Genomic DNA, 21,834 nt, shown 5'->3' on the forward strand with positions numbered 1-21,834 from the left:
TATCAATGTCACTCCAGATTTTCCATCATCTTTTCAGTTGCTGATTAATCGTTTTAGGATAAATCTGGTCATATTTTTTTTTTTTTTATTTCATCTTACTGTTAACAAAAGGACAAAACCATCACTGCATCAGTTCTGACACGTCGCTTGTGTAGCCGAAGCTGAAGACCCCCATTATTGAAAAACTGTTAAAAACACATCAGTGAGCAGCAGCATTGCACTGGGTGACATGTGACCCTTCGGCCTGAATGTGGACACTATACAGCTCATCTCACAAACACTATCCTGCTGTTAGCAACGCCACGATAGCACCAAATGTGTATTCATCCGCAGCTGAAAGTAGTCCCCAACAAATGCACTGTTTTCTCCTGTTTGAGCGTCACTAACTGAACAGCACAGCGTGCAGCCGTTGTAGGAAACAGTTTAGTCTTTTTAGGAAATGAAAGGATGTAAGAGGAAGATGTTGTTCATGTTAATGTCGTCGTTAGGATCCATCTGCCCGAGGCTGGTGTTGGTTTTGTCTTTTTCATGGGATTTTCTGACAATAAGACAATTCAGAATAGTGCCAGCCTAATCCTTCCGGGTGAGTCTAATCTCTTTACAGAGTAGTTTCAAATCCTTAGGGCATTTTATTTCTTACAGAATGAAGCATAATTTAGTTTTTTTGTCTAGTTTCAAAAAGTTAAGTGTCTTCTCAAAGCTACACTGCCCCTCAAAAGTATAATTTACAACCGTGGTTTAAATGTGCTACACTTCTAGGTCACGGCGAAACAAAACTCTCCAGTCTGTGGAGCTCTCACTCCCTCCCCGTTTCATAATATCCATAACCAAAGAGGAACTAGGCAAGGAGCTTTATTTAATCCGGTCTCTCCCCACTTGGCAACACAGAGCCCTCGACAGTCTTGATTATATGAACAACCCCCTAAATTCACGGCTGGCCTGGCGCGCAGCTTCACGCTGGCAAACCAACAGCAGCAAACTAGAGGAGGGAAACCATGTCTGGATGCAGAGCTGAACTAAAACGTTCAGATAATTAAATTCAAATAACATACAATTTGCAGCAAAGACATGCAAGATTTAGATTTTGTAACCCGGCAGTTGACGGGCTCTTTGGGGTCACTGAGAAAAGGACGGTATAATGACCCAAAAACCTCCACATGAAAGTATTTTACATGAAATGAAAGCGTTTGCCAGAGTGAATCCAAGTGTGACCGTCCGCTCAATGGAGGTTTCTGTGTTTAAAATATTGGAGCTCAGTGTCTTTCAGAACAGTGATCATCATTGAGGCGGTGCTGAAAAGGCCCTTTTGTGTCCGTCGAATGCAAAAAAGTCTTCTTGACTGTCCATTTTCTCTGTGCTTTGTTTGTTTACTGGCAGCCACTGAGAATACTTTGACGGTATTACAATTCTCCTGAGAGAAAAAAGCCTCAGTATTCACAGAGAGCCTTCCTGAGGCACAGATCTGAACAAAGAAGGGGAAAAGAAACTAACTGCCTTTTAGTGATTTCACTGAATGCTTCGGTTTGAGCCAATTTAGCCCACACACACCATCTCAAACCGAGCAGTTTAATTTTAGCAGCACCAGAACATATTTTTTCACAGTTCATTTCAAGTAGCATGAACCCTTCAGAAGAACGTCTCAGGCCATATATGATCTTATAGATGACAACCGCCGGCCAGCTAACGTCATGTGGTGGGTTTACGGGTTAGCGAGTCATCACGTATCGCATTTGATTGGACGCATTTATGTAACCGCCAAGATGAGACATCAACAGTATATCACAGGAAGAGGAAAGAGAGGCAATCTGATACAAAAAGTGTTTTTCTTGACACGTATTTAGCATGAAACAAGAGATAAATGAAATATCAACACGGGGACATACAGCTAGAACTTGTATTTGTCATCTCACCGGGTCTTTAAAGATAAAATTCATACATTTTAGGAAATACACTCATTCACTATCTTGCTAGGAGTGACACCAGAGAGAGACCTGTTCCACTCGCTAATTATTAGCTTAACGTTAGCTTGGCACAAAGACTGAAAAGTGGGACTCTGTCCAAAGGTGACAAGATGGTTTATGTTTGAATGAAACAATTACGCTACAAAAGTTAATAGGTGAGCTTTATAGATGTTGTTCAGCAGATTTTGTTTATATTGGACAGAACCAACTCGCTGTTTCCGACAGCTGGTTATAACATTAGTTACACATTGCACAGACATGTTAGTGTATTTCCCAAAAATGTCCGACCTTCCCTTTAAAACATCTGACCGGACAACATGCACTGAATAGATTTCCTGCAGCGTGAACATGTGTTTTTTTACAGATCACTGGTTAATGTAGGAGTGTCACTGTGCATTTGCCGTGTGCGTACTGTTTGTACGTGCGTGTGGACACTCACCTCGTACGCCTGCGGGCTGGTCAGACAGCTCGCCAGAGGTCCACAGTAGGCGGGCAGAGTGGAGGTGAGAGGTGGACCGCTGTGTGTCAGGATGGGCTTCAGGTAACTGGGCAGTTATTAAGGTAAACGACCCGAAGAGCCCAATGAATATTTTTGTGTGAGCGAAGGATGGTTGAATGGAGTTAGTGATAAAATTAAAGGATAAGTTTGTCTGAAAAATTTAAATTCAGTCATCTACTCGACCTCATGTGACGGAAAGTCGCGTGAAGTTTTGCAGTCAACAAAACATTTCTGGAGCTTCAAAGCTAAACAAGGTGTCAGAAATCAACTGAAGTAAATGGCGACTTGTTTTAAAACGTAAAAAAACAAGTAAAAAAAACAAAAGACAGCTTTTTTTGTGAGCATACTGAAACACTGTTTTGCAATGTAGCTCCAGAAATGTTTGATGGACCACAAAACTTCACCTGACTTATCTACCCGAGTAGAAAATGACATTTTTAGGGGAACTTATCCTTTAATATCCAATATGTGTAACACTTTCTAGTATGGCACCCTTCATAAAAGGATGCATACGTTGTAATTAATGCCTTTATCAACACACTTAATAGATTAGTTAAGCCATTACTAAGAACTTTTGGGTTGCCAGGTTGTGCAAAATTCTCCAAAACCCTTGGTACCAAAGCTTGGTATCTCACTTGATGCTTTTTTTCAAGAGTGCAGATGTCTTCTCAACTTGGCAACCCAAAAGTTGCCCTCACTCAAAAGCTTACACTGACCTATAAAAACATGGAACAATACTATCTCATAAAACACATTTTGCAGAAGCTAACTCAAACAGAAGACGGTTTAAACTATCCGTCAGCTAAAATACAAACAAAAGCTGCAGTCAGATATTTCTCTTCCTGCAGTAACAAACCATTAAAACATTTCAGATAATGAATTATGGCTTAATAACATTGAGGACATCTGCCAGCAGGATATATTTGGAGTTTAAATCTGTATGGGGATTCTGTCAACAGCTGAGGGGAAAGTAATTTTGTGATGCTTGGCAGCAGTGCAGCAGAGAGCGAACCAGCGGGTCCACTGCCTCATTTTTCTAATTAGTCAGGCAGCATTGCACTGTGGGAAAAAAACCCAATTCCCCTTTCAACTGTCTACCGTCAGGTCACCGCTCCCTTTGATGATGACAGAGGCAGTCTGCTCCGGTTTTCGGAACAAGTACATCTGAATACAAATCAAACTCGGCAGTCCGCCAGCCAGAAATAAAAGAAATGAAGTCACACCAGTCTCCCCACACCGGAGCTCTGCGTCATGCATGTTTACATCAGTCTGCAGCTCTGGGACACGAGAGAAACGAACCCCGCTCGCTTCAGCTGCGTCTAGCACGTGTCGCCAGGGAGAAAGTCTCCGCTGCAACACACAGCTGCTCCGCCCGCTACACAATCAGCCACCTGGGGAGGCAACTGTTGAGCAGAGAGAGGCTGGAGGAAGGAAATGGGAGGATGAGCTGCGCAACACATTTTTTCCTGAGTATTCGGATCCCCATACGCCAGGATGAGCCAATAAAGACACCGACTGTGAATGTGACTTTGATGGCTTATACAGTTATACAAGGAAAATAAAGCCTTGGACAATCATCCTGACTAGACTACAGACTTTCTTTGTACGGCAGAGGAAGGATACTTGTGATCGAAGGTGTACCACAGTCTGAAGAGCCACGCACTCTCCTGTTTGGTTTTACTTTGTCCTTCGGCCTGAGGGCCATCCTGGAGAAAAACATGGAGAAGTCAAGAGTTGATGTGACAAAAGATCTGGTGATGTTGAATATGTATGTAAATAACAATGTTTAACATTATTAGGCAGCTCTTTTTCTCCTCTGTCTGGGTCTTCTGGTGGAAATAAGGTCCTACACATGTGCCTATAATGCCTGAGCCTGGATCCTGCACAGGATCCAACGTGTTATCAGGCTAAAATGATCCTCATAATCTTCATCGTATAGTTTCTGAAACTCTACAATAAAATAATAGCTTTTATTTTTAATTATAGGCAATATGAGACATTGTTATTGGTGTGTTTACATTGTGCTCACACGTGCATGCAAGGTGCAATATGTAAGAACTATCTGTTGAACTCGTGATCAAAACAAATGTGGGACAGCGTATAACCAGCGTAACCGCTAGGCCTAGTAGCTGCTAACCATAGCTGCGGTTAGTTGGCTAGGTTAGCCGTGCAGTCAGTGGTGGGAAATGTAAGCTCGGAGCACCTGGACGTATTTGTGCTTACATTGCTAGAACTGTAGTTTTGGACCGGGACGGGCCGGGCTAGCTGGTTAGCATGCTAACTTCAGTGCATATCTATTCATTATGCTATAAATAGGTGTCATAATGTCACAGCTGTCATTTCTTCTTTCATAATCTCATTGATAAAAGTCATGTTGTTTAGTTCCAGTTGTCTAATGACAATCAGAAACTTTAGCTCGGTTTCATATCTTGAATCAGGATCGTAGCAACATCACAGCGTCACAACCGCCCCGTGAAAAAGAGTCATCTGTATGTGAAAATCAGTTCATATGTGGGGGTTCATTCTCATGTCATTCAAGTCCTGGTTTTTACCCGAGTATAAAAAGTTAGAATGAAAGTCCCCACAAGACTGAGAAGTAGCTCAACATCTAGATATTATCAGTCTGTGACAAACTAATCAGTGTAAATATAACATCACAGTCCAGCTCCATCATGACACGTGCTCCTCCCTCCCAACAGAAGTTTACAGCTCAACAGACCAGACCAGACTCATCATCATCGGAAGTGGAGAAACTACTGAAAAGTGGGCTCAAGCGTTTTGCAAACTACAACTTATGGTGCTCTTCTGCTTTCGCTTTCTTGTTCAGCAATTTTTTTTCTCCACAAACTGGGCTATTTGCTGACTGTGCTCCGTGGCAACACAAAATTGCAGAAGCAAAATGGCACTTTCAGCAGTGAAAGAAGCGCTGACAATGAAAAAAAACGAGCTCTTGGAGGGATCCTCACCCCTTGCAAGACCTGGAAGCTGTCTCCACAAGGCTGCTGGTCTTGATCTGGGTCCACGCCGACCCTGAAACACAGAAAGAAAGGAAGAAAATGTTAACAATTCATGAAAATGTAATTTAGCTGTTAGAGCAATCACACTGTCCCAATCAGGAACATCTGTCAGCCTCTTTCACAGCTCGTGACCTTGTGATCTTCTTTCATGACGTAGTTTGAATTAACATGATTGTGTCGACTGTTCCCCCTTTAACACATAATAACCCTGTTTCTTTGTGTGACTGCTGCACCTTGCAGGAAGTAGACCTGTCCTCTTTGTGGCTCTGCTGCGAGTCAGAAGTCGCTTTGAAAGCAAACACATCAAAGCGCTGATTGCGAGCCCTTTGAGTGGCGGAGAAATGCTCTGAATTAGTATGCAAGGAAACCGCATGTTTGGAGAAACAGTTAGGAGATGAATGATACTACACAGTTTGTATAATTCAGTGTGAAACCCAGGAGGAAGAGATTCGCCATAGTTCGTTAACATTTTGGCTCATGGCCCAAAATACAAAACCACAACCTTGTAAACAGGCTAGGGTTGTCACCAGAATCAAAAGGTTCCCATCGTGTCACCCGCCACCCAGTAACAGAGTCACTTCAGCATGCAAGATCATGTGATTAAACTAGTTACGTGTGGCTGTTAGCGACGTCAAACATGCTGCATTTTCATATTTCTCTCATTAAACCAAATCAAATTAAACTAATAAACTACACGCACATAATCCAAAAGGTCAAAGCTGATCCTTTACCCAGTCTGTATGGGTCGACAACTGTTGGTTTGTTAAATATGAAAAGAAATACTAAAATAAAGTCAAAACAAAACAGTTTTGATGGACACTATTACTATTCAAAGACATAGTTTAGTATATTACATTTTGGAAAGCCACTAACCCACTTTGTTACAGAGTTAGATGAGAAGATTGACCGGCTACCGCTCACTAAAAATGTGAAGCTACTTCACAGCTACTGTGAAGAGCTAGCTTGGCTGTGTTCAAAGGTAATAAAATCTGCCAACAGCATCTTACATGTTAGTGGAAACTGTTTATTAAAAACGATAATTTATGGTTTAAGGGGTGGAGGGAGTGTGCTTGCCTATTTCTCGACCAGTGCAATGTTTCCATTTTGCTGCCGCTGGCAGTAGCCTAATTTCTATCGTGCAAACGTGAGAGTGGTGTCAATCTACTCATCTAATGCTCGACAAGAACATCCATAAGATTTGGGTTCCTCGAAAAAGTGGAACCATTCCTTTTAAAAAGGTGTAACATAAAAGATACGGCCACCTGTTGGAGGGAGAAGCTAAAAGCTAAGCGCTTGTGAAACGTTGCCAACTCGCTGCTAGCATACATCTCCCATTGAAACTACGAGGGGCTTTACTATCGGACTGTTGACCTATAAGTTTAGGGCTGCAATGGTAGGAAATTGTCACGGTATTACACAATTATAATTAACAGTTATAAATGAGCTTTAATAGGATGAAAACAGAAACATGTTTTTAGTTGAACGAAGGCTTTATTATGATTTTACAAACTATTTCGTCTCGACAGACATGAAACTTGCACTAGACTTGATCTATAATATTTTTTAATAATACGAATACTGTTGAATTCAATGCTGTAGATGAAACGATGTGCACAAGACAGGACGGGCTGGGGCTAGCTGGTTAGCATGCTAACTTCAGTAGACATCCAATACAGAGATTGTACAGACTGACATAATGTTAACGCTGTTATTTCTTCATGATCTGATGATGATGCCAGTTCAGTTTTAGAAATGCTGGCCATATCTCACACATTGCCCCTTTAAGTTCACAGCAGCACATGTTTTCAGTCTTGGTAGCCGGACATAAATCACTTCCCCGTGGTGTCTCTTACCAACAGGGACGGATTAAAACTGAACACAAGCAGATTTTAAAGGGGCACTTTTAATTCACATAAGCTCTGGAGCAGTTGAGTCTAATCCTTGTGGACAGAGGCCAGGGCAGAGATGTGTAGCCTTTCATGGTTAGATCTGAAACTACAACTGACACTGAACAGCGAGAGGTGAAACTAATGCGTGTGGTTATCTTTAGACTTTTCCATGACAGCCGAGCAGAGGAAACAGGCCATCAGCTCAGAGTGAACGAGTTACTGCATTTTTTCTTTCCGCTTTCCACCTTCGCAGAAGGCCACGGGCGTTCAGCCGCCTTTTAGCACTTTCTCCTTTATCAACCACACACAATCACACACAAACACACACACAGAGGATCTTCGGGGGGGGGGAAGGAGGAGGAACCTGCAAAAACAAAAGAGGTGCAAAGCCCGCTGGCGCTCTATCAGGAAGGATCTGTGTGAGAATAAGGCGCAACGGCTGAGGGGGGCCCCAGAAAAGGGGCCAAGCCCAGCACACGTTTCCTGCGATAAGGAACACTGTAGATCCAACACACATGTTCATTTGCACATGCGTACTTATGCAAGAGCGTTCCACTGACTTCAATTCTCCATCTAACCTTTAATCCTAATCCTGAAAACACTCCCCTCCTCTCTCCTTAAACCAATCAAATATGCCTCGCAAGCAATTTCCTCTGCAGGGTTTCGGTCCTCCAGAGAAGACATGCGATACGGTCAGGACATCTCGATTACTTTCCCACCTTTCTCTTTTTGCACGTACTTTTCAAATCAGTTCGCACGTATCCGTCGAGCTGCTTCTGGGCAACAGTGCGTGTGATTTGTTCTTTGCACCGCTGTGTGAAAAAAAACTGGCGGACAGTCCACAGAGACACAACAAAGAAACAGACTCGGGTCCTCAGACAAGAGAAAGCCTTGAATAAAACACTCGATCACGCTTCAGTGGCTCCTCGAACAGCAGCAACCTCCAGAGGGGCTGCTGTGTGACGCACAAACCTGCTGTAACGCTGCTTCTCATGAATCCAAATCTGATTTATCGCGTACGAGTCTCAACTTTTCTCACGGCCCCTTTATAGGTAACCAACATTCCCTTTCAGCAGAAAAACAGAAGTAAAACGTAAAAAAGACACATCCCCATCTGAGGCAACCGCACACTTTCCCAACACCAGTTACTGTCAAAGAGTTACAGTACCTGAAGTACTCCCACCCTCCATGTTGACATCGCTCTGCCTGCTTTAGACCTGTATTCACACGCCGGCGGCCATTTTCCCATCTGTGGCTGGAACGCTGGGATAAAGTTACGTTGCTGCACTCCAGGTTGCAAGCCGGATAAAACGTATAAATGTTATTATTTCACCACTTCAGCTGAAACAGTGATGGCTATCAGGCCATATTTCAAGATAAAACAACGTATTTGATAAACTATTAGCTAACGTTAGCATTCAACCACTTCCTAGCTAACGTTTCTGTTTGATTACTACCAGTGAATTTCACTTCCTGGCTTACATACATGTTTCAAACGTATATGTTGATATTTTAAAACAAAATTCTTATGGTGACATGTCAGACTATCACACACTCATGCTAGCTGGGAAAGTGGTTGAATGCTAACGTTAGTAGAAGCTAACGGGTTATCAAATATGTTGTTTTACTTTGAAATATAGTCTGGTGTCCTGCTAGATTTCTTACTAACTATTGTGTTTTCAGTTGTTGATGAATCAGGAAGTGGTGAAACGATAGAAATTTGTCAGTTCCCGAAATTTATAGGACTTTATATCAACCTGGAACACAGAAGTCAGAGGAAAATGGCCGCCGTGTGACTACAGTCTACCCCGACGCTGTCTCATCATCGACACACACACACTCGGCATCGAGCACATTAAAGTATTAGGTGGTGTTTTTAGCGATTGTTTTGTAATGTGTGTATAAATAACCGTCTCTCATGTGTTTATATTCTCATCCGATGGAGCTGGAACGGTCACGTAAATCTCTGAACTCTGGCTTTTGATCTCACCATTAGATACAGATGAAGATTATAATCTTATTTTCCAAGAATCAGTTGTGCTTTGACAAAGTTCCCATATTTTCACACACGAGATTAAAAAGTGGACCATTCACATCATTTCGGAGGATTAAAGGGTACGTCGCCAGCCAGCGTTGGTTTTAATGGACGACGAGACGTAAATGAGAGTTTAAGCAGATAACAGTGACCGCTGAGTGTTTTAAGAACAGTAATTGGCAACTCGGTCAAACATGATCCTCTGTTATGGGGACATCCTCTAATCCTCGGACTTGCCGCAGAGGCTGAACAGATGTTCAGGTCGACGCATGAATAATGAAATATCTAGAACGATTCGACTAATAATTCAACTGCCGCAGCAGTTTCAACACGTATACGTCAGTAACACCTCCAAGACTTGACTCCAGTTCCTCTCGGTGTTTGTACTGAAGTCAAACCATTTTACAACTCTTCTTCCCTTCTGTCTTTTCCTTCGAGGGTTTTTCTCATTACTTGACCTGTTTGGTTGTATAATGCGGTCATGCGAAGGCTATAACTGGTAGTTTTCCCTGTTCAGCCATTGCCGGTAAACAGGATGATGCAGCTCTCTGTGCATTCACAAGAAGTTCTCTGTCCCGATTGATTAAAGTGTGCAGGGATACCAGGAAATGTATTTTCTCTTAAGTGCATGAGCAGGAGGAGGAGAGACATGTGTTACTGACCAAACACTCTATAACAGCGATTACTCTTTGAATATAAAACGCTTACAGCTGCTCTAAATTAGCACCTCGTCTTTTCAGTCACATATTTAGTCCAAAACACATCATTCCAATCATAAATGGCAAAAAAAAAAGCTTTTTCAGGCTTTTATCTGTAAAAGACTTCCCTCATTTCACAGCAGACGCCATCATCCGTCTACACCAGAGGTCCTGAGGTGGCAGCTGCTTGATTCACAGCTCATCTGAGTAGATAAGAGCGTCTATGCCCGCCCTACATCCTACAACAGCCAATGAGTGATTGTGGTGACAAGTGACCCACTTTCTCTTCCCTCTCCTCGCTCCTGAGCCACTTACACGCCAGCCTCCAGATGATTGATGCATAAAGCATGTAGCCAATGAGACAGCAGCTCTAAATTAGCACTCTTCTTCTTCTTCTTCTTCTTTTCTTTTATGGGGACTTTTGACTGCAGTGTCGAATTCTTTCATCACTTCAACTTCTTTTAGTTTATATGTCTTTGAAATATGTTGCCTTTTCTTGTTGATATAGAGACGTTCTGCCAAAATCCAAAACTAAACCAGGAAATGTTTTCTCAAAAATGCTCATTTTATCAAAAATAACTTCATGGAGACAAACTCGGTAAATGTCAGTGCAGATGCTGCAAGTGCACTTACAGCTGTCAACACTGGAGCTGACAGATTGTCTCGCTCTTTCCTGCCCCAGCGTGATCACATAGGGATCTCTTCCTCTCTTGATGGCTGCACTGCCGGCGCTGGGTGATAAGCTGTTCGCCTGCTTCCTTAGAAACCATCCATCAAAACCAAATAACAGAAAACCAGCAGCGTCTCCTCTCAGCAACAGGCCTCCATCAACACCCAGAATCCCCGGGGGCAGAGGAATGCGTCATGAAAATAATAAATAACGCCTCACAAATGTAATCTTCAGTTTAAAATGTATGAAACGAAAACTCCTCAGGACTCCGAACGAGTAGTAAAAACATGTAAATTTATGCCGATGTACAGAGGATGAGACCAGGTTCACGGGGGATATCCGCCTGCCATGCACCACATGGCCCGGTTACCATGGCGATTAGTTCACAGGGAGATTTTGGCAGCGCTCTAAACCTCCACCGAAACACAATAGTTCCTGCTCCGTCCGAGGAGGCATTACTCATATTAAACAGAGCCCGTTCACCCCGTAATCCGCTTTGTCGTGACAAATAGTAGCTCCAAGTGCATCGCCGTCTGACAAAAAAAAAAAAAAAGTGAGGCCGGGCTCCAGATGGACCGGTCCTGCCACCAACGATAACATCTCAGAGTTGGGACAGATCGTGGTGCAGCAACTTACATAAACAGGAAATGATTGATGAACCTGAGAGTGTGGACACTGGGACTTCTTCAAAAAGATGCAACGTAAAGTCTGTGCGACTTTAAAAGGTCTGGATGTAAGAACATGGGAGGTGGAAAGTCAGCAGCGATGAGATCTCTAGCCCCATCTCCTGGACAATACCGCCATTCAGCAGAGAGTCCATTTAATCATGCAGGGGGAGAAAATAGTACGGCTTAAAACAAAAACTGACATTAAACTGCCCTACAAAAATAGAGAGCAGTTACCTCAGCAGCACCAAGGGGAAGTACATGCTGTCGTTAAACTCAGACAAGCTGTAATGCCTTCATTTCATGCCTTTTTAGGCTGATTACTTTATACATAAAATAACTGCCGAGGGGACCGACATGATAACCATAAAATGGAGATACTGCACGCTGCCTCTGGTTAATCTGCACAGAATGAAAGGGGGACGTGCAGCTCAGCTTTCTTGTCCACGTCAACTGGTTTTATTTAAGAAAATGTACGTTGTTATGATCGTTTACAGTCCAAAGAAAATAAACGTATCTCTGTTTTGCTACAGACCGACCCAAACAAAAAGCAAGCTCCATCAAAACTTGACGCTAAGCTAGCTAACATTAGCTTCAAGCAGGAGATTAGCAATTGTAATTTTGATATGTGGAACTGACATAATTGCAAATGAAAAATATCAATTTTGAGGAAATTTCATCTTTGTAAGAAATAATTAGCAAATTTAGCTTTAGCAAAGGCTAGCTCTCACATCTCTTGCTAGTTGGCAGACGGTCTGTAGCAGAGTGTAGCGTAGTGCAATGGCAACAAAATTTAGGAGGCCATTTTAAATGTATTTGTACATTTTATCTTATTCCTGTGAGGGTGTATAAGATGTCAAAAGATAATTCATGATGTTGCCCAGATGTAAAAACAAAGACGCTCCTCTCTGAGTGTAAAAAATTAAGTGGTTTTAGTATCTATATGTGTTTTCACTTAATCTTAGTTAGACATCAAGGTTCATTATAATCTTTTAAACACTGCGCCTGCTCTTTGTTTAGCAAATAAAATATGTAAAATACTTATTATTGATAACTGATTTAGCAAAAAAGTGTATTTGTTGTCATAGAACTATGGGTAGGCCTCTATATTTGATATTGTTTTACACAATTAGAAATCTTTTAGTTGCGAGGACTTTCAGATTCATCCAAATGCAGAGGAGCTGCTGAAAAATTATTTCCGTCACCTGATGTGAAGCCAGGACAGCATGGGCGTCGTCCCTCCGCCGAACACCCAGACAGTGAAGAAGACGATGAGCAGCGTGGTGGTGAACATCATCTGGCGGGCGTAGGTGGCCGTGTCTCGGATTGCCAAGGCGAACGCCATCGCCCCTCGCAGACCTGGAAGCAGGTCACATTCAGAAATCATCCAATCACATTAGAGCTGCGACGATTAGTCGATAAATCTACTAGTCTATTGAAAGAAAATTAGCTATCTTGACAAATTATAGATTTTTAGAGCAAATTGAAGACTTTATCACAATTTTTTAGCATTTGATAGACTGAAAGATTAACTCTTCATGTAAAAATGATCGATAAGCCCTAAATCAAATTTAATCTCAAGAAAAAAAGGGGAAAAGATGCTTTTCCACACCTGCAAACATCATCATATGCTGGAAGTTTCCCTTGATCTTGTGCCTTCTGCCGAGGTTGAGAAGGAAGGACAGCGGGTAAATGTTGAAAGCTCTTCCGATGAATATGGCGATCTGACGGGCAGGTCAGGACGTCTTTAACAGAACAATGTAACGCTTCAAGGACTCGGGGAACGGCGTCTCCTGACTCAAGTGATACATGAAAATGAAGCAGCAAAATCTTCCTCACAATGATCTGATTGTCTTTTTGGACATAAATAGCACAAAAATCCTCCACAAGGTTTTTTTTTTTAATCATGACCCAGTTCTACAGCCGTGGAAAAAGAAAAATGCGTGTGTGCTGTGCCCCAATCAGAACCAGGCTTACAGACAGTGTGTTAATTAAATGAAAGGATGTGAAGTTGTGGGCAGGAATGTGCAAAAGTTCACAGAACATCTGAAATGTGCAGGACAGCAAAGGATACAAAAGCCCCGATGATGAAGATCGGGCTGAAGATGTGATTCTGGAAGGTGAACAGAGCCAGACCCATGTAGGAGAAGATGAAGTTCTCAGCCAGGAAGTGAAGCACCTCAAAGAGCTGCACGGAAAATATAACATCATCGTTGAGAAATGTCTGAATACACAGCAGGAACACGAGTAAAAATGGACATAAAGGACTTTTTGAAATGTTCAGCATCAGTGAAGGAGTTTCAGGCAAAGTTTAACGCGCTGCGCTGCTCAGAAGACACTCCTCTCCTCTCCCTGCTTCTCTGAGCTACGCTACTCATCTATTCCCTCAGACTCCCAGAAAAGCTTTGGGAGTCGTTTCTTCTCATCTCTCTCGGGCTGTCGTGATGATTACAGAGCTGACTGCGTCTATGTTGCTCTGAGGGGGCGGCGCAGGACCGAGGGCGAACGCGCTGTGACGTAGATACACATGAAAACGTGTGAAGTACTTTTAAAGGAGAGGTTCATCCATCTCGATCCATCAAGTTTCATAGTCCACAAGACATTTCTGGAGCTTTACAGAGAAACAGCGCTGCAGCATTTTCCTAAACAACTGGAGTAGATGGAGACTTGTTTGAAAATGTAAATAAACAAGTGGAAAAATAGGGTTCATAAGGCTTCTGAGGCAGAATCTAGGTGTCTGGAAGCCCTGAGATCCAATATTGATTTGAAAAGACGTTATTTACACCATTTTTTAAAGCTGAACTCTTCACCTTAGCAGCTATGCTTAAAGGGTTAGCATGCTACCCATCTGAAGCTGCGTACCGAGGGTGTAAATAATGTTTTTTCAAATCAGTTTGGGATTTCAGGGCTTCCAGTGATGCTGGACAAGCTGTCTGAAGCCACTTTGTTATTTTTTCAGTAGTCTTTTCACGTTTTAAAACTTTTTCCATCAGCCTGACAGTGAGTGGATAGTGACTGAATTATCATTTTTTTTGGGGTGAACTCCTCCTTTAATCTTACCATTGTAATATTCATGCGCTGTTCTCTCTCAAACCAAATAACCAGAGCGTGCCAGGACACTGATCCAAAATATGTCACGCTGCGTTGTGTCTACGCGCTAATCTGTACCCTGTCCTCAAGACTGAACCCCCTCTGGGAAACTAAACGATCATGTCAGGAGGGATGTCCTCAGACAACCCCGATTAAGGTCAGAGCAGGCTGATCACTGAGCCATCTGGCAGCGGGGCCTCGAGCACCCTGTTCGTACTGTCAGGGGGTTCGAGACAGCCCAAAGCAACCGAGGCCGCGTGGGCAGGAAGTGGTCGGACGCTACCTGCTTGGTGCGTTTCGTGGACTCTTCAGAGAGGTTGTTGTAGGTGTAGTGAGCCTGCGTGATGCCACAGAACAGCACGGCCACGACGCCTGTAGAGCAACACACACACACACACACACACACACTCGGCTTTAATACAGCGAGTCAAACAGGCAGAGGGCGTTGCAATAAGGACATGCATTTGACAATTCGCTCATTTTTTAGAAAAATGAGACGCGAAGATTAGGTTCGCAGTCCTCTTATTGCTGTGGGTATTATATTATCTGTTCATTTCATCTGCTGCACATCTGCTGCATAATCTGAAGCTAAATCCCTGTCACGTTTCATTTGTATGACAGACAGTTTCAGGTCTCTGCGGATGGTTTACCAGCACTCGGTTTAAACTGCTCATAATTACATTATCCAGCATAATCAACAAGATGAGCGAGCTCAGAATTTAAAGGCTCCATCTACATAAAGTAAAGTGCTGCGTTCTCATTCAAGTAGTTATCAGGAAACACCTTTTCAAACTACTTTGAGGCTTGAATTTATTTATTTATTTGATAAACTGGGAGCATGGAGTTTGAAAATAAGGGCTAAGTTGCATTATGGGAAATGTAGGATCTGTTTTTTTGGAGCTTGAGACGGACTAAAGTCAAAAACTGAGGATATCTTTGTCTCGGCTGCTTCAAGTTGGATAATTGTTTCACAAATCATTGCTCAAGCTACACTTAAGTATATTTGGTTTATACCGTAAAGTATATAGACATGTCTAAGTTAAGTTTTCCTTCTTTTACAGAAAATGCGTCTTTGATTTGAGTTGTCATTATGTTCTTACATTTTGGCATCCACAACAATATGTGTTTGATTTTATAAAGTGTACTGCATAAAGTGTAGGTCACTGTTTAACTTAATTTAGTCCCAAGAAGCAGTGCTGTAGTGTAGCAGTCTGATACAGTGGGTCAGACTGGCTATCTGTTTTTGTTTTGGGCTGAATTTCAAACTCCCCCTGGACTGACTGCAGTGGATTCAGGTCACCTGTTCGCCAGGTGTGGAGACTGACTCCTGATTAACGAGTGGAGGCAGCTTGGTCCATTCACCTCTCAGCCAATCAGAGTGTGACGACGACCACACTCACTCTCATTCTGAATCTGTCCCCTGACACACTGCAGACCTCGTCCCGACAGTGTGCCAGCCAGAAACATATTTAGATTTCTTTCTGCCCCCGTTTTGTTCTAGTTGAAGGAAATTGTGTTTATTGTTCAGCCCAGTTAGTGAGCACAAAAAGTCACCAGTCAGCTAACCTACCTGCATCAGGGCCGTCCTGATTTGTGCATGTGTTGCCTGCCTTACAAATAAGCAGACATCTGCAGGTTTGCTTTTGTTTATCTTAACTGAAACCCAAGCCTATATACACCTTCAGATTTTCCCATTTTGTTTCTATTGTCGACTTGAGAGCTTGTAAAAGCACATTTCAGTCTGATTATCCCCTGAGGAGGCATTTGTTCATTATCCAAGTAGTTGACATTTGGTGTTCCCTGTAAATATACGTATTTTTTGTTTATATTTTTATGCAGGTTGGAGCTGGTTTGTAAGCATTTTACTGCCAGTACCGCCACAGTAGTATCCTTGCAAGTATACAACAAGTACACTGATGTTAGAGAACTTGGTACATAAAGTACACTTGAAGTTTATGCTTGATAAGATTAAGTTTACAACTTTTTTGTAGCAAGATTTCAAGAATCAAAAGCAAGCAGAGTTGTTTTTGACCCAGTGTTTCGTGATATACAGGACTTTGACCTGGATGACTGAGAATCAGAGACGTTTGATGCATTTAAGTCAGAAAGACGTCTGTCAGATGGTGAGTACGCAGGCGTCTTTTACCATCCTGACCACAACCCTCAAAGTACCTACTTCCCAAAAGTACATCTACCTCCGTCACAGCCCCACCCTGACCAGCTCACCCGTGAACCCGCAGGCTTCGGCCAGCAAGAAGGTGCTCCAGGACATGAGGAAGAAGAGGGCCGTCTCCAGCAGCGGGAAGCAGTGCAGCTTGGTGAACTTGGTGACGTGGAAGTCGAGTTAAAGACACAAAACGCCAATGTGGAAACTAGACTTCATCTTTGTATGTTACATTTTAAAGAAGGGAACAGAGAAAAGGATATGAGAGCGGTGACGACTCCTGTGGCTGCTCCCATCACGAAGGAGCCGCTGAAAATACCCAGGAAAACCCCGACCGACTTGAAGAAGGCCGCGGCGTCGAACATGTGTGTGTTTGCTCCGGCCGGCTGGTAAGCCACAATCGACCTGAAATACAGAGAGTTGTGGCAGGTATTTGTCTTAAATAGACACATTTTCCAATGATGTTTTGAATTGATTCACTTCACTCATTTAGGCTCTTTTTTGGAAAACGATCAATGTGTCCATGAGCTTTTTAATTAAATATTTTGCAGAATGAGATACAAAATGGTCACAAACAAATATTTAGCAGTGGGTGATCTATAATCGTCCAGCAGAGGGAGGCAGAGTGCCGTCCGCCCGTCTGTCTGTCAAGTGGAGCAGCGATGCAAAGCGGTGCTGCTCCGTCTCACATGTCAGTGATGAATTTCAACATCAGGAGGGGAAAAAAAAAAAAGCTCCAAACCACAGACAGGGAGACCTTTTATCTGGTGGAAAAGGATGCAAAGTGACTTACGATGAAAGCACAATGGCCACCGCGTCGTTCATGACACTCTCTCCAAACAGCAGGGCGTAGAGATCCCCGTCTGCGTGGAGCTCATTGAAGATGGCCAACACCGTCACTGCACAGAGATTAGGACAGAAAAAAACATTCAAACAGCAATTAATTTTAAATATACAGCCATGAACGGCATCACATCATCCGGGTCAGCATGTGTATGTGTCACCTGGGTCTGTGGCGGAGATAATGGCACCAAAGAAAAGGCAGTCGGTGTAGTAGAACTTGTCGGTGAGCTGTCCGACCACTTGCATCAGTTTGACCACGCCGTACATCAGGTTCCTGCGGGTGGAGACCAAGAGATACGTAACACAAGCTCACAACGGACTGATTATAAAGCTCCTGATTTTAAACTGACATATCATAAACAGAAGGTGGACACTCACCCAATAACAAAACATGAGATGGCAGTGCCAAGAAATGCATAGGTTATAATGGAGCCAAGATTCCTGAAGAAGTTTCTCTGGAAGAGGAAAAAAAAGGAGAATAAGCTGGAGGGCAGGGAAAGAAAAGTGAGGAAAGGTAAAACTATGGTGGCCCTGAGGGTCAAAGCACAACAACGGTTCATTAAACACAAAAACACTTCTGAAATGTTGTGTTTTCTGACATGTGTTTTGTTAAATGTCATGTTTTGACACTGCGTGCCACCACAGAAAACTCCCCGTCAAACAGGACCGGAAACACAAGCAGATTCAGCCGTTTGACTGGTTATAAAACAAACAAGTAGCACAACACAAACACCTCTCCAGATCGTTTCATGGCCAAGTTCCTCGCGTCTACGAACTCGAAATGCTGATTCAGATTTCTCCAGGAAATGAGCCTTTCCCTTAGTGACTGTCAGGAGTGAGTTTTTGTGAAAAACATCAAAACATCAAAGAATCGAGCAGAAAGGAGGAAAACTACTGTGATAAGTACACTGGGGATATACATGTCGGCTCATTCTCACAGTTAGATGACACACGGTTAATCATGACAGCTTAGCACATCAGTTACAGTCCTGTGTGTTTCGCTGCGGTGATCTAAAGCGGATAATTAACCGAATCGACACGTTAACGAGCACAGAGACACAAACTTCTCTCTAAAGCTGTTAACATTGTGTTGCGAATTAACTCCCACTGCAACAGAAGATTTGAAGACATAGTATTTTAAAGAAAAAGGCTAACGTGACCCCTGGACTCCCGTTTCCTGAGGCCTGTCTGAGTCAGCAAATTCCATTTTGGATTACAGTTTCACTCGACAAATGAAAAAGTCTGTACATTCATAGTTTTGTAATAGCTATAAACCGTCACAGAGAGACTTTTTAAACACTCAGCTGAAAGCATCGTGTAGAAAACTACTACTACTCAGCAGCGACTAGAGTTCACAGCAGCTGAAACGATTGATTGACGGCGGTACAGTGCCTACATATCAACAAGCCCGAAAGTTTGTCCTGAATCCAGACTTTTAGTGAAAACCTGGTGTGTCGACACTGGAAAAAGGATAATTTTGAGTGTGCTGTTGATGGACACTATTCTCCCACAATGCAATGCGCAAAGGAAGTGAAGGTGCTGCTCACAGCTGGGAACAAAATTAATAAATTGGTGGTGGTGGTGAAACAGCTTGTAAAAAAGATGTTTTGCCTTCTGTTTGTCAAGTTTAACTGCAGTGACATTCAAAAAACAGTTTGATGGATGTCTGATGTTGCAATTAGCATTAAAACTGAATTAAAATAATGAAGTGTGGATTTTTTGTCGGCTAAAACAGTATATCAAGACTAGAACTGCAACAAATTTGAGTATTTTTTTAAGAAGAAAGTCCAAAATCTCTGATTCCAGCATCTTAAATCTGAATGTTTTCTGGTTTCTTTCCTCCTCTGTGACTGTGAACTGAATATTTTTGGGTTGTGGACAAACACACCGTCCTTCAACACTTAACAAATCAGAAAATATTCAACAGACTCATTGACAATGAAAACAATCATTGGTTGAAGCAATTTGTTGACAATTATTAGTATTTCATGGCAACCCTATCACACGTCTGCCGAGTTATTTCAAAGGCCGACACTGCCATCCAGAGCCACGCTGCTAGCATTGCTTAAAGCAGCATTCAAGACAAACCACTTCACTCTGACCCACCCACCGATCCTTTAGACGACACAGGAGCACAAGAACATTTCCCCTCGTTCATCTGATATCATCCATCACCGTGTAATTGGAAAAGGCGGAGGAGTGCCCTCGCAGTGAGATCGTATATCAGATGTCACCAGCTGTTTAAACACATTTTTCGCTCTCCATTACTTCAAGGTCGGCGCACTAAAGCACCTTCAACTCACAATTCTCATGCATAAAAATCACCACCTGCCGTCAGGGAAATTCTCATAGGCGATGGATTAATGACTCAAAAGTGCAGCGCTGCCACAGGGATCCCCCGAATAAAACAAATCTGTTGGTCTACGGCAATCAAAAGCAGAAACGTCTCATCTTACTATTGTCAGATTTTTTGCCAGGTACTAACGCCAGAGAGGAAACAAAAGACATCTGCTCTGGACTTCCCCTCAAAAGGGCCACTTATGTTCGGTAAACACCAAACGCTCTCAGTGTGGTCGGCGAGGGGTTTTTTTTTTTTCTTCTTAGCAAACCATCTGTCCAATGAGACAGCAGTTTGTGGCAGCATCCACGGCACGAACGCTGAAGTTCACATGTAACATCTCACCTTCTTCAGGCTGTACCCAGCGTGGAAAATGATTGGAGGCAGCAATATGTTGAAGAATACTTCAGGGTCGAACGTCACCTGCAAAAACATCAGAAAAAAAACAGAGTTAACGCGGTTAACGTGGCAAAGTCAGACCTGAAGAGCGGTTGCTTATTTTGTTTTACCTTTCGCAGCATATCGTTCTGCTCCACGTTATGAATCTCCCTGGAGTTGATCTCCCCTTTGAGGGTGTACTCAAAGAACTTGCCGCTGACATTAAGCAGCAGGGTGCTGACGGGTCCCTCCTTCAGCGAGCAGCTCGGGGGCGTCTTGTTGTGGTAGCTGGTGGCGGGGATGCCGTAACGCAGGATCACACCTACCAGCAGACCTGCGGATAAAATGCAGGGGAAACATAAAGATTTAGACTCTTTTTTTGTTACGGCTTTTCTAATAAATGCGGGGGCCAAAAATCACCCCAAAAAGAAAAAACGCCAACAAAATCAAACCCCATCCAGTCAATAATGGTCCAGGAAATGAGGAGATGGTAAAGCAGAGGCTGGTGGGGAGAGCTAAAGGCAGGAATAAAGGATTGAGGCAGCCAGTTAGAGGACATAAATCCTCTGATCAGACAGCAGTTATCTGCAGGAGACATGGCAAAAGGAAAGCTGTCAGCTCACTCTCCCCCCCCCCCTCCAGAGGTTTAACCTCGTACATCACACACCGGCCTCACCACACGCACACTAAAAGTGACAGTTTTGTAACGAATAATCTCTTGCAAAATACCCTCGAGTTCACAAACTTTAGGTTCTTTCCAGTGAAAGGGAAGTTCCATGTTTTCAAACAAGGAAGGAAAACAAGCATTTGACAAGATGTTAGTGTTTAAACTGGCACCGAAGACGTTCGTGAACGTTTTCTGATTCAAACGATTAGTCTTGATCAACACGCCACAATACACAAAACACAGGATTTCTGTAAAGTCTGCTCTTTATACAGCAAGTCAATATTGTCACAAGGTACCCGCCTGGCAGCACTTTTACACTGGCGATAGTCTAACAGATACAAACAGTGCTCGGACACTGTAAGTCCTAACTTCACCACATAAAACTGAATCCAGCAAAAACCAGAACGGCACTCCTTCCCTTACCTCCGCCACGGCCTGTAACTCAATAAGGGCCTAAGCCAATATCAAATACAATTTGATTATTTAAATCAGCTACATCCGGATTCTTATTTGCATCTGCATCAGATTGTTCTCACTCGTAGACACCAGCCACATCAAAGCGTCTGTTTCTTGTTTTTTTATCTTCATCAAGATCCATGTATCATTCTGCACATGTCAAAAAAACTGCAATGTTAAAGAAAGTGAGATAAAAGTATCCGTCCCTTTATCTGGATCCACACCAAAACTTAATGGGGTCTATTCTGGGCCGAGACCCATCCTCCATCCAAGTTTCGTGGAAATCCGTTTAGTAGTTTTTGTGTAATCCTGCTCACAAACCAAGAAACAGGCGAAAACATGACCTCCTTGGTGAAGGTGATAATATTTCTAGGAGCACGAGGTGCCAACAACTCGACTGAGGTAACAACAGAAGTTTAAAACTCTATTTCCACGTGTTCATTAACACATATAACACAAAATGT

The 21,834-nt window shown here is 42.9% G+C and overlaps 1 protein-coding gene across 1 annotated transcript in view; it reads right to left on the reverse strand.

Moving 5' to 3' along the window:
- The window catches only part of slc9a7 (solute carrier family 9 member 7), a 29,726-nt gene that overhangs the window by 5,614 nt on the left and 2,278 nt on the right, over positions 1–21,834 (reverse strand). The window contains exons 2-15 of the mRNA XM_084354958.1: positions 20,379–20,581; positions 20,215–20,292; positions 17,910–17,986; positions 17,693–17,805; positions 17,482–17,587; positions 16,952–17,093; positions 16,751–16,856; positions 14,808–14,896; positions 13,509–13,622; positions 13,047–13,158; positions 12,640–12,793; positions 5,427–5,490; positions 4,084–4,166; positions 2,401–2,506 (exon numbers count right to left, since the gene is read on the reverse strand). Coding sequence (XP_084211084.1) covers positions 2,401–2,506; positions 4,084–4,166; positions 5,427–5,490; positions 12,640–12,793; positions 13,047–13,158; positions 13,509–13,622; positions 14,808–14,896; positions 16,751–16,856; positions 16,952–17,093; positions 17,482–17,587; positions 17,693–17,805; positions 17,910–17,986; positions 20,215–20,292; positions 20,379–20,581 — 1,547 coding nt within the window. The remainder of the gene's footprint in view (positions 1–2,400; positions 2,507–4,083; positions 4,167–5,426; positions 5,491–12,639; positions 12,794–13,046; positions 13,159–13,508; positions 13,623–14,807; positions 14,897–16,750; positions 16,857–16,951; positions 17,094–17,481; positions 17,588–17,692; positions 17,806–17,909; positions 17,987–20,214; positions 20,293–20,378; positions 20,582–21,834) is intronic.

The sequence above is a fragment of the Pagrus pagrus genome (genome assembly GCF_965226575.1).
Source record: "Pagrus pagrus genome assembly, chromosome: 6".
NCBI classification, from domain to species: Eukaryota; Metazoa; Chordata; class Actinopteri; order Spariformes; family Sparidae; genus Pagrus; species Pagrus pagrus.